General features: G+C 53.4%; 1 protein-coding gene across 1 annotated transcript; it reads left to right on the top strand.

Moving 5' to 3' along the window:
- Positions 1–155: 155 nt before the first annotated feature.
- Positions 156–17,429, top strand: SNX1 (sorting nexin 1). The gene is made up of 15 exons (XM_074837114.1): positions 156–333; positions 4,924–5,026; positions 5,938–6,074; positions 7,361–7,427; positions 8,626–8,669; positions 9,669–9,810; positions 10,346–10,424; positions 11,174–11,249; positions 13,063–13,176; positions 13,331–13,424; positions 14,034–14,239; positions 15,569–15,712; positions 16,095–16,175; positions 16,634–16,705; positions 17,009–17,429. The coding sequence occupies exons 1-15, from the start codon at positions 187–189 to the stop codon at positions 17,057–17,059; spliced, it is 1,557 nt and encodes a 518-aa protein (XP_074693215.1). The 5' UTR covers positions 156–186; the 3' UTR covers positions 17,060–17,429.
- The last annotated feature ends 162 nt before the right edge of the window (positions 17,430–17,591 follow it).

Below are 17,591 nucleotides of genomic sequence, written 5' to 3'. Positions count from 1 at the left end.
ACGCCCGCCAGCGGAGAAAACCGGCGGCGCTCATTGGCTCCACGTGTCGGGGGGGCGGGGCAGGCGGAGGCACCGCCCAATCCGGAGGCCGCCCGCCTCCACGGCCCCGCCCCGCGGGTTAAGGCGGCGGCGGCGGTTTCCGGCGCGGCTGTCGCAGGCGGAAGCGGGGGCGGCGGCAGCGCGGACATGGCGTCGGGCGGCGCCTGCGGCTCCCGCTCCCCCTCCCCGGCCGAGCGCCTCCCCCCGCCCTTCCCCGAGCCCCACGGCGGCGACAGTGATGCGCCGGGGGCGGCCGACAGCGACACGGAGGGCGAGGACATCTTCACCGGCACCGTGAGTGCGGGCCGCGGGCGGGGAAGGGGGGGGGGGTAACGCACGGGGGGTAGGCCCGGCCCGGCCCGGCCCGGCTGTGAGGGAGGAGCTGCGGGGCCGGGCCCGGCGGTGCCTGCAGGTGGGCTCTTCGCTGAGGGGCGGCCTGGTGCCTGCAGGCAGCGGTGTGGCATCCTCTGGGTTTGGTTAAAAGGAAAGAGAAATCCCCAAAATAAAAAGAGGTATGTGTGATGCTCCTGGGCTCTTGCTCCTGCAGGGACCCTGGCATCCCCTCCCTCCCCGAGAGCCCCTTAAGCGACTTGGGTGGCTGTGAAGGGGTGCCGTGGGGGCCAGGTGGGTGCCCAGGGGTCAGGGAGCAGGCGGCTCCCTTGGCTGCGGGATTGTGAAACGGCTTGTGCCAGGCCGGTCTCTGTTTCCCCGGGGTTATAACCTGTCAATTCTTGCAGAACCCAAGCGTCTCAAAGGACCCCGTCAGTGTGAAGATGTCCCTGCGTGGCTTGGGCACAGCTCTGGGGGCAACTGCCTGCTGCTTGACACCCTCCCACAGCAGGGTCAGAGTAACTCATGAGCGGGTTGTCTCACTGGTTTAAAACCTGGTGGCAGCCACAGCTCAGTGTCTTTGCTGCACAGCTTGTGAGCCTTCACAGGGAAAAGCCACATCTTCCTTCTTCCAGCATCAGCTCTTGTCCGTTCACCATCCAGAGGGTCCTGGTGAGGCTGACGTGGTGGTTGCTGCCTTCAGTTGGGTACTGGGAGATGAACCTCTCTCTGCAGCGGGGTGAGATGACAGGAGGTATCTGATGTCTCCCACTCATGGTGAGGAGGCTCACCAATGCTTTGGTGTCCTCCCTTGCCTTGTACTGGCACAGTTGGCTGCAGGATGGTCTGGAAAGGTTTGATGATACTTGTTCAGCAAACCAGGTCACTGTGTTGCTGCATAAATTCCCTGCTGAAGGTGGAGGTGTGAATGGTGAAGGGTTTCAGCTCCTTGTTTCTAATAGTGTCCTGTGCATGAATCCCTGGTTGCTGAAGGCTGTTGGCATTAACTCATACCAGCTTTGGCCAGCTGCGCTGGTGTTTGCTCCAGACAGTGACCAGCAGACAGGAGGGGAGTTAAAACACTGGCTGGAGTTTTCCTAAGCTGAATCCTTCCCCAGTCAGCCGCTGGCCTCAAGTTCTTGCGCTTGGTGTCTGCACCGAGCGAGGATCTCTGGTAGAGGGATCGCAGAGGCTGCCTCCTCCAGCAGTCTGGTTGCTTGAACACTGCAGGTACTAGGGTTGATTTCCTAAGCTCTGTGAGCTGAGGCTGGTCATGTTGTCCCCTGCGAGGGCTGACACCGTGGCCTTTGCCTGCCTCACCCAGGCTTTTTCCAGCCTGCCTGCTCCTGCCCGCAGGGCAGTAGTTGGTGTTTCTGGCAGGAAGCTCTCCAGAAACCTTCACCTGTCTGCAGTTTCCCAGCCCTGATGAAAACATGGCTGGGCTCAGGCAGGCCTTGAGCAGACGACCATGGCCACAAACACGTGAACCCGCCTGCTGCTGGGAACGGAGCTGGCCTGGCCAAGCTTCTCCTGCTACCGGCACAAAGCTGGAGTTGTCTCTGCCTGTCTCTGCCCCACTTCTGGTGGAGCTCCTGCCCTGGTGCTGCCCTGGTGTCCTTGAGCCCTGCTTGCTCAGCAGCAGGCTGTCTTCTGCTGGTGGCTTAGCAGCAGGGAACAAGGCAGATTTGGGGAGATGTGGGTAGATTTTGCCCCATGTGAGCCTGTGAGGATGAAACTCTTGTATTGGTCTGGACAAAACAGAGCAACAAGGTCATATGTTTTGAAAATAACATGGGAAAGTGCAACCCTGGTCTTGCAAGAAGATGCTGGTTCCTCTGGCTGGCACCAGGGTATGGTGATGGTCTTGAACTTCTCGGGACCTTTCTTTGTTGAAGAAATGGAAGATGTAGTAGGTGGCTAGTTGCTTTGTGGTAGAGACAGCCTATGAAAACAGATGAGTGCCAACTGCCGCAAGCTTTCATGCAAATAAAGCGACCCTTCGCCAAAACTGGAGTCTGTTAAGCTAAAGCAGCTTATCAGGTGCTTAGTGTTGTTGAAGCAACTGTTATAACTAATACTTGTCTCTTCTTTGCGACCCAGTGGCTTTGCTTGTCTGTCTGCCCTTGAGCCTTAGCAAAACACTTTCTGTGAAGCAGGAGAGTCGGGCTGGTGAGGCAAATCTACCCAGCTGCTGGCGTTCAGGTGGCTTGACAGTGCTTAGCCGTCATAGAGTACCCAGCAAAGGAGTGTTTGGATCTGACACAAATGTAACTGGAGCTGGACCTCATCAGTTGATGAAGTTTGGATCCCTGTGTGACCACAGTCCTCTCTAGGACTGTCCTCAAGGGCCAGCTCTTCTGACACAAGGCCTGCTTTCCTGTAGTAAGCATCAGGCTTTCGCTGGGGGATCTAGGCAGCTTCTGCCTGCACACGTGATGGTTGGGGTGTGCTAAATCAGGCCTCTGAGATGGCGGGTGTTGTGTCATGGGCTGATCTAAAAGAGGCCGTGGCTCTTCTGCAGTAGCAGATGGAGAAGTAGGAACATGACGTGGTACTTTCATAGTCTCAGAAACTAAATTTAAGGCAGAGTGAGAACTGGTCACGGTAGAAAAGCACATAGCCCTTTTCTGCGTTTGGGAGCTGGGAGACTCATTAGGGAAACTTCAGAGGCCACCTTACCTTGTCCATCTAGAGTGGGGTTTGCTTACCAGCTTGAAGAGCTCCTGCAGAAACAGGGGATCTGAGTGAGATGCGCTATAAATGTCCCTAACATAGGTCGCTGGTGGTGGTCGCCCTCTTGTTGGCTTGGGCACTGACTGGACGAAGTCCCTGTGGTGGTAGTACTTTTGTTGACTTGGGCACCAGTCTGAAGGACCCTGTGGTGGATCTGGGTGTGATGTTTGGCGTGGGTGGCTCTGCTCCCCACCCTCCATCACTAGCAAATATCTCACTAGCTCATGCCTATAACCGTTGTGATCCAAGCTGGGAGCAGTCCCAGCTTTCTCCTTCAGGAAAACATCCTAAAATATGGGAGGACTCAAATGGCACTGGTGTTTTACGTACCCAAAGACTCGAGCCTACCTCAAAGAGGAGCTGCATTGGCACTGCTCTCTGTGCTCCTTCAGGAGCAGTACGAACTGATGATGTTTCCTTGCTGAAGAAAGTAACAAGGAGCCTGTTGGTTCGGAGTCGCTGTTAATAGTGCTCCATTTACTGGTTGTCAAAGACCTGTTCTGTTCTCCGCTAAGACGTTAAAGAATAGCACTTGCTGTCCAATTCTTGCTTGGAATAACTTGTACTTGCTTGTCTGCCTGCAAAATGAGGGAGGATTCGTGATACCAGCGTCTGTAGCGCTTGCCTGCAGCAGAGATGCAGAAATAGTTTTGCCTTGTGGAGGGGTAGACTGGTTGGCGTACAAGCTCTCGAGTGGGCTTTCACCTTGTCCCCCAGCCTGGCCCCAGTGGCCAGGACGGTCCCTGTCAGCGAAGCTGCATGCCCAAGGGGCTGTTTGCTGTGACAGGATCAGCTGTGTTGTAAGTCCCGGCCCTGGGGCTCAGGGCTGGCTTGTCCCAGCTAAGCTGTACATAGTGAGCGTGAGCTTTGGGTCACAAAGCATGGTGTGCAAGACTTTGCCAGAGTCACTTTGCAAAACACAGAGAGCCATGGCTGGCTTTAGTCCAGCTGTGACAGCCTTGCCTCTGCTGTGAGCAGTGTTGTAGGAGGGGACGGTGCGGCTCCATGAAGCCGTCTCCCAGCAGTGCCGGGGCAGCGGAGTCCGTGAGCTCCTCTGGCACCACTTGGAAGTGAGCTGCTGTGTTGAAGCACGGCCTTGCTGCCTTCGTGCAGGCCCTAACCAGCCCTCTAGGGAAGGACAGCTTGGCTCGTGGTAGCAGTTGAACTGCTAGCACAAGTTAAGCTGCTGACAAGGCTCCCGTGGTCCCTGGCATCTTGCCTTCGGGCAAGCAAATCACCGCAGGTCTCTGCCGCCGGCGGTGACAGTTTGGCTTTCCCAAGGGACCTCCTGTCAGCAGCGTGCTCAGCTCACTACGGTTAAGCACAGGAGGCTCTCTAGTGCTGCCCACCTACCTTGAGGTGGTGTTAGTGCTGGTGTGCAAGTCACTACCTGGAAATGGCATGGCTGGGTGTGTTACGGGCATTGTAAACAGGAGCTCTTCGTGTACTCGACTGCCTACTGCTCCTGACACCTGTAGTGGAAGGACTGGGGTTGTGACGATTGGCCAGTGGGCTGGCACATCCCAGTGACCTGATAGCTGCTCCCGTTCTCCTAAAAATCGGGGTCGAAACCGGCTCTGAAGTTTCGCATGACACTTGGTGTCCCTAACGGCTCAGATGCCTCAGTACAGCCTTGCTGGCAGAGGTCATAATGCTCAGGGGTGGGTGCAAGGGAAGCAGTCTGTGCTGTCCTCCGGCCACTCTGCTCACACAGTAGTGACCCTGTGTGGCAGCAGCTAGGAAGGTGAGCTGTTTGGTCCTCCAGCCTCCATCCCTCAGTGTAAATGACCTCTTGTTTATGTGTCTTTAATTCTCTTACAGAGCAAGCCCGCGGCACTGAAAAGGGAATCTCTTCTCCCTGTGAGCAGCACCTCCAAAGAGAATGGGGTTCGTGTAGAGCAAGATGATCAGGACTTATTTGCAGGTGGGTCTGTATCTGCTGGGTGTTTACTGGGGCTTTCTGAACTCTAAGCCTGGAGTGATCTGGTTTTAAGCATGACATGGAGGTCATGGGTATTTCTGGACTATCACAGGCCCTTATCTCAAACTTGTGTTCCAGCCTGCTCTGGAAGCACTAAGCTCTGGTGGTGTTTTTGGGAAGGTCGGAGTAGCATAATCATGCAGCAGGATTAACTGTTTGGAAGCTGAAGAGGATTGAAATGGGATTTGCTTTAGTTTTGTTGCCTTAAACTGTAAGGTGGTGAGTGTCTTCTCAGAGTTAAAAGACTTTTGTTCTCTACCTTCTCCCTCCATGCAGGTGGAGGAAGCATCTCTAGTAGAGATGTGGCTGTTGCCAAGGAACAGGAAAGATAACACCCCTCAGCAGAGGAAAATGAGGAGGGTCAGGCCTTCCCCAGCTCTGGTGTGGCGGGACACCTCTGGCAGAGGCATCTCAGAGTCAATTCTGGAGACACCTGCTAACAGATGGAAGTTTTTACTTCCTCTGAGTGGTGAAATGTACTGGGAAGGAGCCTGCTTTCTAGGCTGTCCTACGTGCTGTGTAAAAAAAGTCCAGCTTGCCTTTAGCTGTTCTAGGGTGCAGCTCCTCTGGCATACAGCAAGGAGGTGATGCCTGGCTCCTTCTAGAACAAGAAGTTCATTGGATTAACTTAATGTTCTCCAGCAGGATTGATCAAATGCTCTTAGTGCAGTGAAGATGCATTGAGTCATGCTCTTCCCAATGCTTACAGGTGTCGTGCCTATGGATTTATTTTTTTTTTGCTAGTTAAGACTATTGTTGCTCCCTAGAGCCTATGAACTTCTCTGAGAATATTGAAATTACCTTTCCGGAAACCCAAAGTAGAGACGCTGACCCTTGTGAACTTCTCTTGACAGATGCTACTGTAGAGTTGTCTCTAGACAGCACGCAAAACAGCCAGAAGAAGGAACTGTCCAAAGCATCCAATCCTGCCCCCTCGTTAGAAGTAGCTGCAAGCTCTTCTTCTAGAAACCCTCCAAAGAGCTATGAGGAGGTGAGAATTGCTCTGAGCTTTCCAACTTGCCCTGCTGGTTTCAGACTGTAATTGGCAGGAACCTGTCTGTTTACTTAGTTGTAAACATGCATCTTAAATTATGCAATTAATGTAATTGCCATGTTGGATGCCCTGGCTTGTATCTCAGGCCATCAGTCTGGGACTGATACCGCTGAAGTGGGGTTCAGATCAGCCTGATGGAATTCTTGCTTGTGTTGTGGTGCAGACTGCTTCCAAAGCTGAAATAGCAAGCAGCTGATCTGGTCCTGTGCATCTGAGCTCTGACTCGGACCTCTAGAACGCTGTATTGTCGCAGATGGGGCAAGTGGTATAGCTGCTTTTGTCCATGTTTTTAGAAGAAACAGTCTCCCAGGTGACATGAGAGCACAAGGACCTTAAGTGGAACTTGTAGTCTGGTTGCCAAGCCCAGTTAATGAGGTGGTACTTGGCCTAAATCTGGGTTTTCTCCTGTAGAGAGACAAACTATCTTGGAGACAAGGAAAGTGCTCCTTTTCTGCCCCAAGCCCCGCTGAGCTCATGAGGATGGACTCCATAGTGCCATCAGGAGTAGTGTCTCAGTCTGGCTTCAGACTGGCTTAAGTGAAGGAGCAATGCAGAACTAGGCCAGGATGCTGAGCTGATCAGTGAACTGATAAGCTGTCACCTTCAGGTTCATATACCAAAGGCCATTTGAGGCCAGTCTCAGCTGTGCTTCGCCCAGTCCTTTAGCAGCATTCCACTAACGAGGCACTGCAATGCTTGCTAAGCAAGCCTGAAGCCTCTGTGGTCTGTCAGAGGCAGTAGTGCTGGTACAGCTGCCCACCGGCCTTTAGCAAAGCAGGATATGACAAGACCTGTTCAGACTGAGTCTGCCTGTTGCTATCCATCTCTGTGTGCCTACACAGTACAGCTTACCTTCTGCACAGGTTCAGTATCTTACGCTGTTTCGGATGAGAACTGAAGTTATGATGTAAAAGAGCCCAAAGGGAGCTATCTTGTGCCGAGCTGAGGCTGGACTCAGCAGAGTTTCACCTTGGGGCTGAGCAGTCTGAGCAGATAGCGGTGTAGTAAGGACAAATCCAGTTTGGGATCCTTGGGACATGTAGCCTGGACACAAGTGAGAAGCTCGAGGGCTTTATAGAATGGCCATGGCCAGACTGAGGTGCCAAAGACGCCCGGGCAGTGTGACAAGCTCACCGCAGTGTGTGGGACTTCACAGTTTGGGGTGGTTTGAAGCCTGGCTTTCTAGTTTTAACTTGCTGTCCTTGTGTGCTTCATCCAAACAGCTGGAAGAAGAGGAACAGGAGGACAAATTTGAGCTGACTGTAGGAGTGAGTGACCCAGAGAAAGTTGGTGAGTTAATGTCCTGTCCTGCTGCGCAGTGAAACACAGTTAGACAAGCTTGGCTTGGCAGTAGGACTGAATGCAGCTGGCACCTTCATGTGCCACAGCTCCAGCTTTTGAGCTGTCTCTGCAAGCGCAAACTTGATCCTGGAGTAACTTCTCCAAGACTTCTTCCAACATCTCGAAGTAATGAAGCTACACAAAGCAAAATGCCTAGGTCCCAAACGAGCGAGGCAGAAGCAGGTTCTAGAAGGCCAGGGGCTTCAAAGGCAGGCAGCAAGGAGTGGGTGTTCTGGGAGGGGGAAATGTGATGTAGCAGAGCTTGGTGTCTGGAACTGTGGTGACCAACTTGACTTGACTGCCAGTCAGCACTGTCCTGTGTAGGCTGGCAAGGGGGAGGTAAAACTGCCTTAACCTAAAACTGAGTGTATTATTCCATGCTCTGGCACCTTTCCCTAGCAGCTGTGCTTGCCAGGGAAGCCGCTCTGGCTTCAAACTGAGAAGCAAGAGGGTTTCTCTCTGATGAAAGTGGGGATCAGAGGAACTTGGCCAGCTACGTGGCAGTCCTGGGGGGCAGAGAACCCACGGTAACATCTGATCCCAGCCAGCGGAGCAGCCTCGTGAGTGGCAGCTTGTTCTCGCTCCGTGGCTTGTGAGCTCTGGAGCTGGGAGGTGCACTGACTTGTAAATCGGAGGTATATTGGGGGTAGCATCAGACCTCTGAGGATGCCCTTCAGTTGAACTACCAGGTAAACAAGGGGATTTCTGTGTTAGCTGGAGAAAACTGCCTGTGATGTTTCAGAATCCAACCACAGGCAGCCAGGGGCTGTCTGACTTGCATCCTCTGAATAGACTGCTTCATGTGCTGTACAGCCACCGAATTGTTGCGTGCTGAGCAGATGCGTGGAGTCAGCCCAAACGCTGTCGGTGTAACAAGCGCCTGATTGTCAGTGTTGGCTGCCATAGGAAGGAAAAGGAGGGCTAAGCAGTCAGGTTGGGGAAATGCCTAGTGGGCAGGAATCCAGGGTCCTGCAGTGAGCTGCTGCCTGTGGTTCTGCCTGAAGATTCGGGGCTTCATCAGGCCGAAGATTGGAACCACTGAGGCAGGCAAAGGGCAGGAGATTGCCAAAGCCTTGTGCTTTGCATTCAGGTGATCGTGGAAAGTGCTGATCTTGTGACACTGATGCCTTGTTTCTGTTTTCCCTAGGGGATGGCATGAATGCGTATGTAGCCTACAAAGTGTCAACACAGGTATGTCTGACTCGTCGCTCCTGAGAGGGGGGTGCCATTATTTTTCCATGCTTGAAGGCAGCTGGACTGTCTGCTCTTAGCCAAGCCAGCAGTGCCCTAAATAGACAGGAAGCCTGAATGCCTTGTTACATGGATTCAGGAGTTACAGCTCACCCCTACAGATCAAAGGATGAGCCCAGCTGAGAAATAGGTTTTGAATCTATCTGAAAGGAGACTGTCTTTTTTTTCCAGACATTTACCTCTTTGCAATCCTGGCTGATACTGATGCTCAATGTTGGAGTGAGCAGCAGGAATGGCATCTGTTAGGGAGAGCCCTAGACACTGGGGCTGTTGCTAGAGATTTTGTGCCGACAGTCGCATCAAATTAAGCTGACCGGAACTTGGCTCTCACTGAAGAGCTGCTGCTGTAGCTCGTGTCATGTCAGGACCTGCTCTCCTGGGCTAGAAAAGAGCAAGAAAACGAGCCTTCTGCAGCTGCTGCCCTGCTTGGAGCTTTGGGGTACTGCTCTGAGCTCTGCAAAAAGTTGTTCCTAGCTGTCTGTACAGTGGCTGCTGGACTACAGGCATCTTGTGGTCTGAAGCTGATGTGTGTGAAGGGGACTAGGGGACTTGTTAGCCTCCACTCTGCAAACACAGTCAAAAGCCACTGGCAGTCCCTATAGTCTTAAGTGTGACCTGACAGCAGTCCCTGTTCCTGTGTGGAGCAGGGATGATGGGATTAGGCAGCAGGCAGGGCTTACCAAGCAGCCTGCAGCTGCAGTAACAGCTGCTCTGTTGTTTAGTGGCATCAGTACTACTGCTCGGTCCAAGGAGAACTGTTAGGAGGTAAGTTGCTGAAAACCTAGGCTAAAGCTTGCTCTATTCATTCCTCATATCTTGCAGAGCTCAAGCTGTCCTACTTCATCCCCAGAAGTGACAGCAGATAGAGCTAGCAAGGCTGTGCGTGCAGGGGCAAGCTTCCCTGGGTGAGTCTGATCTGAGTCTCGTCTCTTCCCCCAGACAAGCATGCCAATGTTCAGGAGCAAGCAGTTTTCAGTGAAAAGGAGGTTCAGTGACTTTCTGGGTCTCTATGAGAAGTTGTCGGAGAAGCATGCCCAAAATGGGTTCATCGTTCCTCCACCGCCTGAGAAGAGTCTCATAGGTGAGTGGTGGAGGTGCAGAGCGCTAGAGCTGGTCCTTCTGACGGCGAGCTTTGTGCCCGAAGGACAGGCCTGCCTGCAGTCTCAAAGCTGAGAGGGAAACTGCAGAGCAGCCGTGGGAAGCAGGCGTGGAAAATAATCTGGGTTCTGTGACATAGGCAAAATTCTGCTTCTGTACTTGGAGCTCTGGGTCTAAAGCCTTGTTTGAGTTCGCAGATGCCTCCACATCTGCTTGATGTAGAGTAAAACCTCGTCCTCTGTGCTGTCACTGAATTGCCGTTCACTTGAGGAACCTGTAACCCTTCCAGTCCTGCCTGGCATTGCTTTGCCTCTTTTCTGAATGTCAACTGCTGCTAGATGTTAGGTATAAGCAGATTTTAAATTTCCAAGTAGTTCTCGCTGATGCAAGGTCTAATTCCTGTTGTAAAACGCCTCTCCTCTGCTGTCACCCTGATAGTCTGTACATTGTCACAAACCACACTACGCTGTCTGATGAGTTTGAAGCAGCTCATTAATTGCATCTTCCTTCTGTGCTAGGAATGACCAAAGTGAAAGTTGGGAAAGAAGACTCCTCCTCTGCAGAGTTCCTAGAAAAAAGACGGGCTGCTCTAGAGAGGTACAGACCCCAACAGCTATCCCCTCGTGCCTGAACCAAGCAAGGGACCTCTGAAAGGTCAGACTGGCTGCACTCTCCTCCCTACATGAGAAAAGCAGTCTGCTTCTAGGTCTGCAGCAAACCTGGAGGCTGCTGAAGAGTTGCAACTGCAGGGAGTTGCTTTGATTCTGTAATACAATCTCCTGCTTCAAAAACCTCTGCTGGTGTTTGGTCCAAATCTGGCCAAACTCCACTGACAAGGCAGGGAGAAAACTGAGCTGTCTCAGGAGCCCAAAAATATGATGTTAGGTACTTGTGCAAACAGTGCAGATGAGGTGAGAAGCAACTCGATCTCTAACTTGCACCCTGACTAGGCAGCCACAAGTGGCCTTTGCTCTGCTACCTGTGGTGACTTGCAGTTAGCCCTGGGATGCTGATCCCCTCCAGCCTCATCCTCTGAAAGATACGTTAAAGTGTCATTGTTAAAGATGTAAGGCTGGATCTTGGTCACTTGGAGAATCAACTAACTTTCTTGCTATAGCAAGTATTAATCAAAGGTCTGGCAGGTCTGGTCTTGCAGGTCAGTCTCACTAAAGTCCACAGGGAGCTAGGACTCTTGGCGTGTGAATGACAACAGCTTGTTGGGCCTGACTTCCAGCTACTGAACTGCCATTTCAGAGTAAATAACAAGTGTGTTGCAGCTCGCTGTGATGGCTCGGAGGCCAGATTTGCTACAACCACAGTAACTCCTGTTGTGTTCCTCTCCGCAGGTACCTACGGAGAGTGGTCAGCCATCCAACAATGCTGCAGGACCCAGATGTCAGGGAGTTCTTGGAAAAGGAGGAGGTCAGTAGTGTGCAATAACGTAGCTACAAGTACCCTGGAAGCGCAGAAGGAAACTGTACACAGGCAGTTAGCGAGGTGTGGCGCCTCAGAGCTCAGCGAGAAGCAGCAGAACCCTGTAAGAGCTCTTAACTAACGATGAGAACAGCTGTGGTGGGTTGACCCTGGCTGGATGCCAAGTGCCCACCAAAGCTGCTCTGTCACTCCCCTCCTCAGCTGGACAAGGGAGAGAGAAAATACAACCAAAGGTTCGTGGCTCGAGATGAGGACAAGGGAGGTCACTCAGCAATTACCGTCACGGGCAAAATAGACTCAACTTGGGGAAAACTAATTTAATTTATTGCGAATCAAATCAGAGTAGGGTAATGAGAAAATAAAAATAAATCTTAAAACACCTCTCCCACCTCTCCCCTCCCTTCTTGCCGGGCTCAGCTTTGCTCCTGATTTCTGTCCCTCCTCCCTTTCCAGAGCGCAGGGGGCAGGGGATGGGGGTTGTGGTCAGTCCATCACCTGTTGTCTCTGCCGCTCCTTCCTCCTCAGGGGGAGGGCTCCTCACACTCTTCCCCTGCTCCAGCGTGGGGTCCCTCCCACAGGAGACAGTCCTTCACAAACTTCTTCACTGACCTTGGTGTCTGCAGAGTTGTTTCTCTCACATATTCTCACTCCTCTCTCCAGCTGCAGTCGCTGTTCTGCAGCGACTTTTTTTGCCGCCTTAAATATGTTATCACAGAGGTGCTACCACTGCCGCTGCTGGGCTTGGCCTTGGCCAGCAGTGGGTCTGTCTTGGAGCCAGCTGGCATTGGCATTCTCGAATATGGGGGAAGCTTCTAGCAGCTTCTCTCAGGAGTCACCCCTCTAGCCCACCTTCTACCAAAACCTTGCCACGCAATCTCAATACAACAGAACTCTTTCTTCTGTGTCAGTGCTTGTCTAAGCACTGTACACTCCTAAAGGGCTCTGACCTAGCTTGCATACATCATGGTGGGGGCACACATTATGAGCACAGGTAGCCTTTGTTCTCCAAAATCCATGACAGGAGTGTAGCCTGCTGTTTGGAGGTGAGGGAGGTCCCATGCTGGCTTGATCTGATGCTCAGATGTTAAGGGAGAGCTGGCTCTGTACTGAACATGTGGCTGATGAGGTCCCTGCTCCTCCAAGGAGAGTGTGACCGTGCCCAACTGTGCACCTGATGTGGAGGAGTCATTCTTAGACAGGCTGAGCCCTGGGGAAAACCCTAGCGTGAGTGATTCCAGCACTAATGCTGTGCTGGAGGGCTCTGAGGTAGGAGCAGGCATCATGGAAACACCTCACTTTGCTGCTGAGCAGATGCAGCTCTGTCTGGAAAATAGTTGTGGCTGGTGTAGAGTATTTCCCAGCATCAAAGCACCACTCTGCTCTAGTGTCCCCCAGCAGTGTGACGTGCTCCTGGCTTTTGGAGAGATGCTCCGAAGCACTTCTGCGTGCCTGTGTGACCTGTGGCAGCTTGGGCAGCCCTCAGTTCAGCGATTCAAGTAGCGTGGCTGGTTCTTACAGATCTCTGTTACCTTGGCCAAGCAGAACAGTGGGCCCCAGATTCAGTGTAAGGTTTAGGAACTCCTTATTTGTTTGAAAATCACTGCGGTCCCATTATTGGAAATACTGTACATGTGTGTGTATGCCACCGCTCAGGCACTGTCTGGCTAATCCTTTGCCGTAGCTGTGGTGTGTGGGTTGCTGTGTGCAGAGAAACCCACCTGTCAAGGGACCCACAAGGGAGAACGATGCCACTGTGGTGCTTTTATCTCCTGGCAAAGCAAACTTGTCTGTTTCTTTATAGCTACCAAGAGCAGTAGGCACCCAGACCCTGAGTGGAGCAGGAATACTGAAGATGTTCAACAAAGCTACGGATGCTGTCAGTAAAATGACCATCAAGATGAACGAATCGGACATTGTAAGTATCAGGACACCTCTGGGCTGTCCTCGTCCTCGCTCCGGAGCTGTGTGCTGTCCCCAGCTCAAGCTTTTGGGTGCGAGATGCAAGGAAAGCTCCGCAGCCCTGCAGCGATGCCGTCTGTGGGAATCAGCTCGGGGTTTACCCGTTTCAGTGGTTCGAGGAGAAGCTGCAGGAGGTGGAGTGTGAGGACCAGAGGCTACGGAAGTTGCATGCTGTCGTGGAAACTCTAGTGAACCACAGGAAAGGTAACAAGCTCGGTACCGCTCGCTCTGTAGCTTGACCCGTAGCAGTTAAGGCTTGTGCGGTGCCTGACTGGAGGTCACCAGTGTGCAGGTGTCCTGGGAGGCACTTCTGAGAAGATGTGACCCTGCTTCTTTACTGTAATGGACTCTCAGTCTCTTCATCATGGGAGACAGAAGTAAAACAGTAATCCCACCTCTTCTGTCCGGCCCTACAAGCGTAGGATGATGGTGTTGAAGTGACCCAGCGTCCTGCTGGACAAAGGCTGCCGTAGCAAACCTCAGCAGAGCTATCTTATTACCAATTCTGAGCTGTCCTCTGGCAGGGAGCAGGGGTGGTTTTCTTCCCCTGCATGTTTTGGCTGACTCCTGCAAAGCTGTGCCTGTCCTCTCACTCCGCTGCTTCCCTTCTCCCTGGCTGGAGTTGCCTAGCCCTCCTCCCACCGTGCTGCAGAAGCTGCCAGCTCGGGCTGAGACAGTGCTGGCTTTTCCAGCTGATGTCTCCTGGGGCTACAGAAAAGCAGCTCTTTGGGCCGAACTCTAGGCTGGGGCTTTACTTGCAGAGCACCCGGTGTTGTGAGGCCCCTCGGTTGATTCTCTCGTTCCGTTCACTAGAGCTAGCATTGAACACAGCCCAGTTTGCAAAGAGCCTGGCCATGCTGGGGAGCTCAGAGGACAACACGGCCCTGTCCCGGGCGCTGTCCCAGCTGGCTGAGGTGGAAGAGAAGATTGAACAGCTGCACCAGGAACAGGCTAACAATGACTTCTTCCTCCTGGCCGAGCTCCTGGGAGACTACATCCGCCTTCTCTCAGTTGTAAGGGTAAGCACGCCTTTGGGGCAAGCTCTAGGCTATTAGTCCTAGTACCAATCTTAGGCTTAGGTGTGCCAGGAAGCAGCTGGCCACCTAAATTCAAGCACAGGGCATGGCATTGCCTCTGACCTCTCCAGGCAGAGGGCAAGCTTGCTGCTTGTCCAGAGGTGCACATGTTGGAGTGGTTAGATTGGAAAAGCGGGGTAGGTGAGGCCTGGCTGCGCTGCTGTTCTCCAGGGGGGATGTGGAGCAAGTTCATGGCTTGCAGGTGAAGGCTGCGGCCGCTGCGGAGGCTGTGAGCTGATAACCTGTGATCTGCGTGTTGCAAATAAATCTGTCAAGCACCTACTGGGGAAGGGCTTGAGTCTTCGAGTCCTTGCAGCCTGCCTGGTGCCTCCTTGCTGGAGACCCAAAGAAGCAAGTCCCAAGTAAGGTGCAAATCTGGCAGGCTGACTCGTTTGTGCCCCAAATGTCTGGCCTCTGAGCAGTCATTTCTGGAGGCTAGAGGCCAGAACGCAGCCTGGTGAGTAGGCGTGAGGCTTCCTGGTCTGCCAGTCTGTGCTGGGAGGTGTGGTGGGTGCTCCAGAGCAGGACCAAGATCTCTGGTAGTGCTGGAGGTAATAAGACTTCTCTGGGATGTTGTGGTAAGGAGCCCTAGTGTTGCCTCAGACTAAAGTCTGAGGCCTGTCTCTGGCCTGCTCTGTCCTTCTGACCAGGCTATCAGACACCACTTTCTGCTTTTCTAGCTCTTTCCCACAGTCTGGCTTGGACGTGTTCAGAAGCCTAACGGAGGCTTCCTTGCTTGGGCTGGTGATTTGCAGGCCTGCTAAAATCATCTGGCTTCTGGAGATCCAGTGTGGGACGGGCAAAGGCAGCTCTCTGCCCCGGCCGCTTGGACAGCAGGACTGAAGTGGGCCGGTGCTGAGCTTGGGGCTGGGCTGGATGCTGTGCCTGGGCCACTGCCAGTTCAGTGGGTGTCCTCAGGCCTGTCCGGGCTCACGCTGAACCGTGAGCATAGCTGGAGCTTTTCTCCCCTGCCAGACCCTAGAGCAGGTGGGCAAACCCTGCGCTGCCAGCCCTCTATGGAGGGAGGCCCCAGAGCTGCTCCTGAAGTGTGAGTTGGTTGATGTTGAACCTGGGCTCCTTAGAGCAGCCCATGTTCTGGCTCCGCTTTGGCTACGCTGAGAGGGGTCCAGGAGCTCACCGGTGAGGCAGCTCTGCCGTTAGCAGATGTCCCCCGTGCCAAAGGTTGTCACTGTCAGCAGAGCCCCTTGCAGCTGCCTTGCTGCTGCCGGTGTGGTGGCAGAGCAGTGCTCAGTCTCTCCTCCTTCCTTTCAGGGAGCCTTTGACCAGCGCATGAAGACCTGGCAGCGGTGGCAGGACGCCCAGACCATGCTGCAGAAGAAGAGGGAGATGGAGGCCAGGCTGCTCTGGGCCAACAAACCCGACAAGCTGCAGCAGGCCAAAGAGGAGATCTCAGAGGTAGGGAGTGAGGAACGCTGGCGTCTGCTTGGCTCCTTCCCTCCGTACTCAGCTGCTGAGCAGTGAGAAGGGAACCCTTTGAGAAGGGGATCTTCTGAGCTGAAGGGAGGGGTATCTATTGCCAAGCTTGCCTCAAGGGATAAGCCAGCCTTGAGCAAGCCCTGTGGGAAGCCACCGATGCTATAGGAGGAGCTGCTTATGGTCCCACCTCCCGTGGCTTCCTTGCTGAGCTTGCAGCAAGCAGGGAGGACCAGAAATGCCAGGCTGTGCTCCAGCAGTGCCTCTCACATGAACAGTTGTGGCTACAAAACTGCTTGGAGAGGACAGCAAGAGCTTCCTCCCCTCCCCTCCCCTGGAAACAGCACGCTTCCTCTCTCCACAGTGGGAGTCTCGTGTGACACAGTACGAAAGGGACTTTGAGCGGATTTCTGCCGTCATCCGCAAGGAAGTGATACGGTTTGAGGTACGTTTGGCCCAGCCCTCGGCGTGCGGCCCTCCAGCCAGTTGGCCTTGATGTGCCTTGGCTGGGAACACCAGCCTGGGCTAGCCAAGGGTCGCCTGGGCTAGCCAAGGGTCTCCTGGGCTCCTGACCCCACTCCCAGTACAGCAGTTGGCAATATTTGTAAATCTGGACATGTGTGAGTTGGGGCATCGCTGATGTCTTTTGGCTAAGAGGGGGCTTCTACACAGAGAAGTGTCCCCGTTAAAATGAAGGTGGGTGGGCGAAGATCCTCAGAGCCATCAGGCTGGGAGCAGAGACGAGCTTCATCCTCAGCGTTTCAGGCCCTTGCGCTGGTCTCTTCGTGGGGCCCCAGGAGGAACAGGAAAATCCTGATGGCTTCTCCTTCCCCCCCGCCAAAAGCTGGAGGGTTTCGGTGGTTCATTCAGCCTTGTACTCACTCCTGTGGCCATCTCTTGCAGAAAGAGAAATCCAAGGACTTCAGAAACCACGTCACTAAATACCTTGAGACGTTATTAAACTCTCAGCAACAGGTGAGTAGCCCCATGGTTTTACCTCTGGAAGCTCAGCAGTGCGAGCTCCTGACGCCCTCAAGCGTGACCCCCCGCTGTGGGTGCGTCCTGCTCCCCGGGTGCGGGAGGGATGAGCCCCCACAGGCTGGGGCAGGGCAAAATCGAAGCCTTGCATCCCCCTTGATGCCTTTTTAGGGGGGGCTGTGCCCTGTGGAGGGACTTCTGCCCCCCCCCCCCCAGATGCTTCTCAACTCACTCCAGGCTTGAACTGTGCTGGCAAAGTGCCTGCAGGCTCCTGACTCTCTCCCTCTCTCCTCTCCGCAGCTGGTGAAGTACTGGGAAGCGTTCCTACCCGAAGCCAAGGCCATTTCTTAATCGGACTGAGCAAACGAGTGTACCTGAAGTTTGCCTTTTTTTTTTTTTTTTTTTTTTTTATATACACTATACCTCTTCCTCTTTTACACGTGAACAAACCCTAGTTAAACACTCTGGAGCTGGTAGAGGTTTAACCCCCAGACGAGCAGCTTGCAAGCCAGTAACTCTTCTAACTGTATATTTTTCATTTAGCAACATATATTTTCTTACTGAAGAGAAACTAGTTTCCTGCTTCGAGACCAGACCTGCAGCAGGGGGTTAACAATATATGTAAAATGTATATTTTTCAGGCTGGGTTTTAGGGCTCTAATCACTATCTTACTCCTGCAGTGCCATTAAAATTCTGTAATAAAACTTCTATCAGGGCAAACAGCCTGTGTCTGTTCGTGGGCCGGGGCGGGGAGGGGTAACGGCTGCAGGGTCTGGCGGAGGCGGTGGAGCCTCCTGCGTTGTTGTGACGGGACGGGGGTGACCTTGGGCACGGCCCCAGCCACCTGTCCGGGCTCTTGATTAAGCTTTGGCTGTTTTTAGG

The sequence above is a fragment of the Strix aluco genome, chromosome 12, assembly GCF_031877795.1.
Source record: "Strix aluco isolate bStrAlu1 chromosome 12, bStrAlu1.hap1, whole genome shotgun sequence".
NCBI lineage: Eukaryota > Metazoa > Chordata > Aves > Strigiformes > Strigidae > Strix > Strix aluco.
This window is presented reverse-complemented; position numbering and strand designations above follow the sequence as displayed.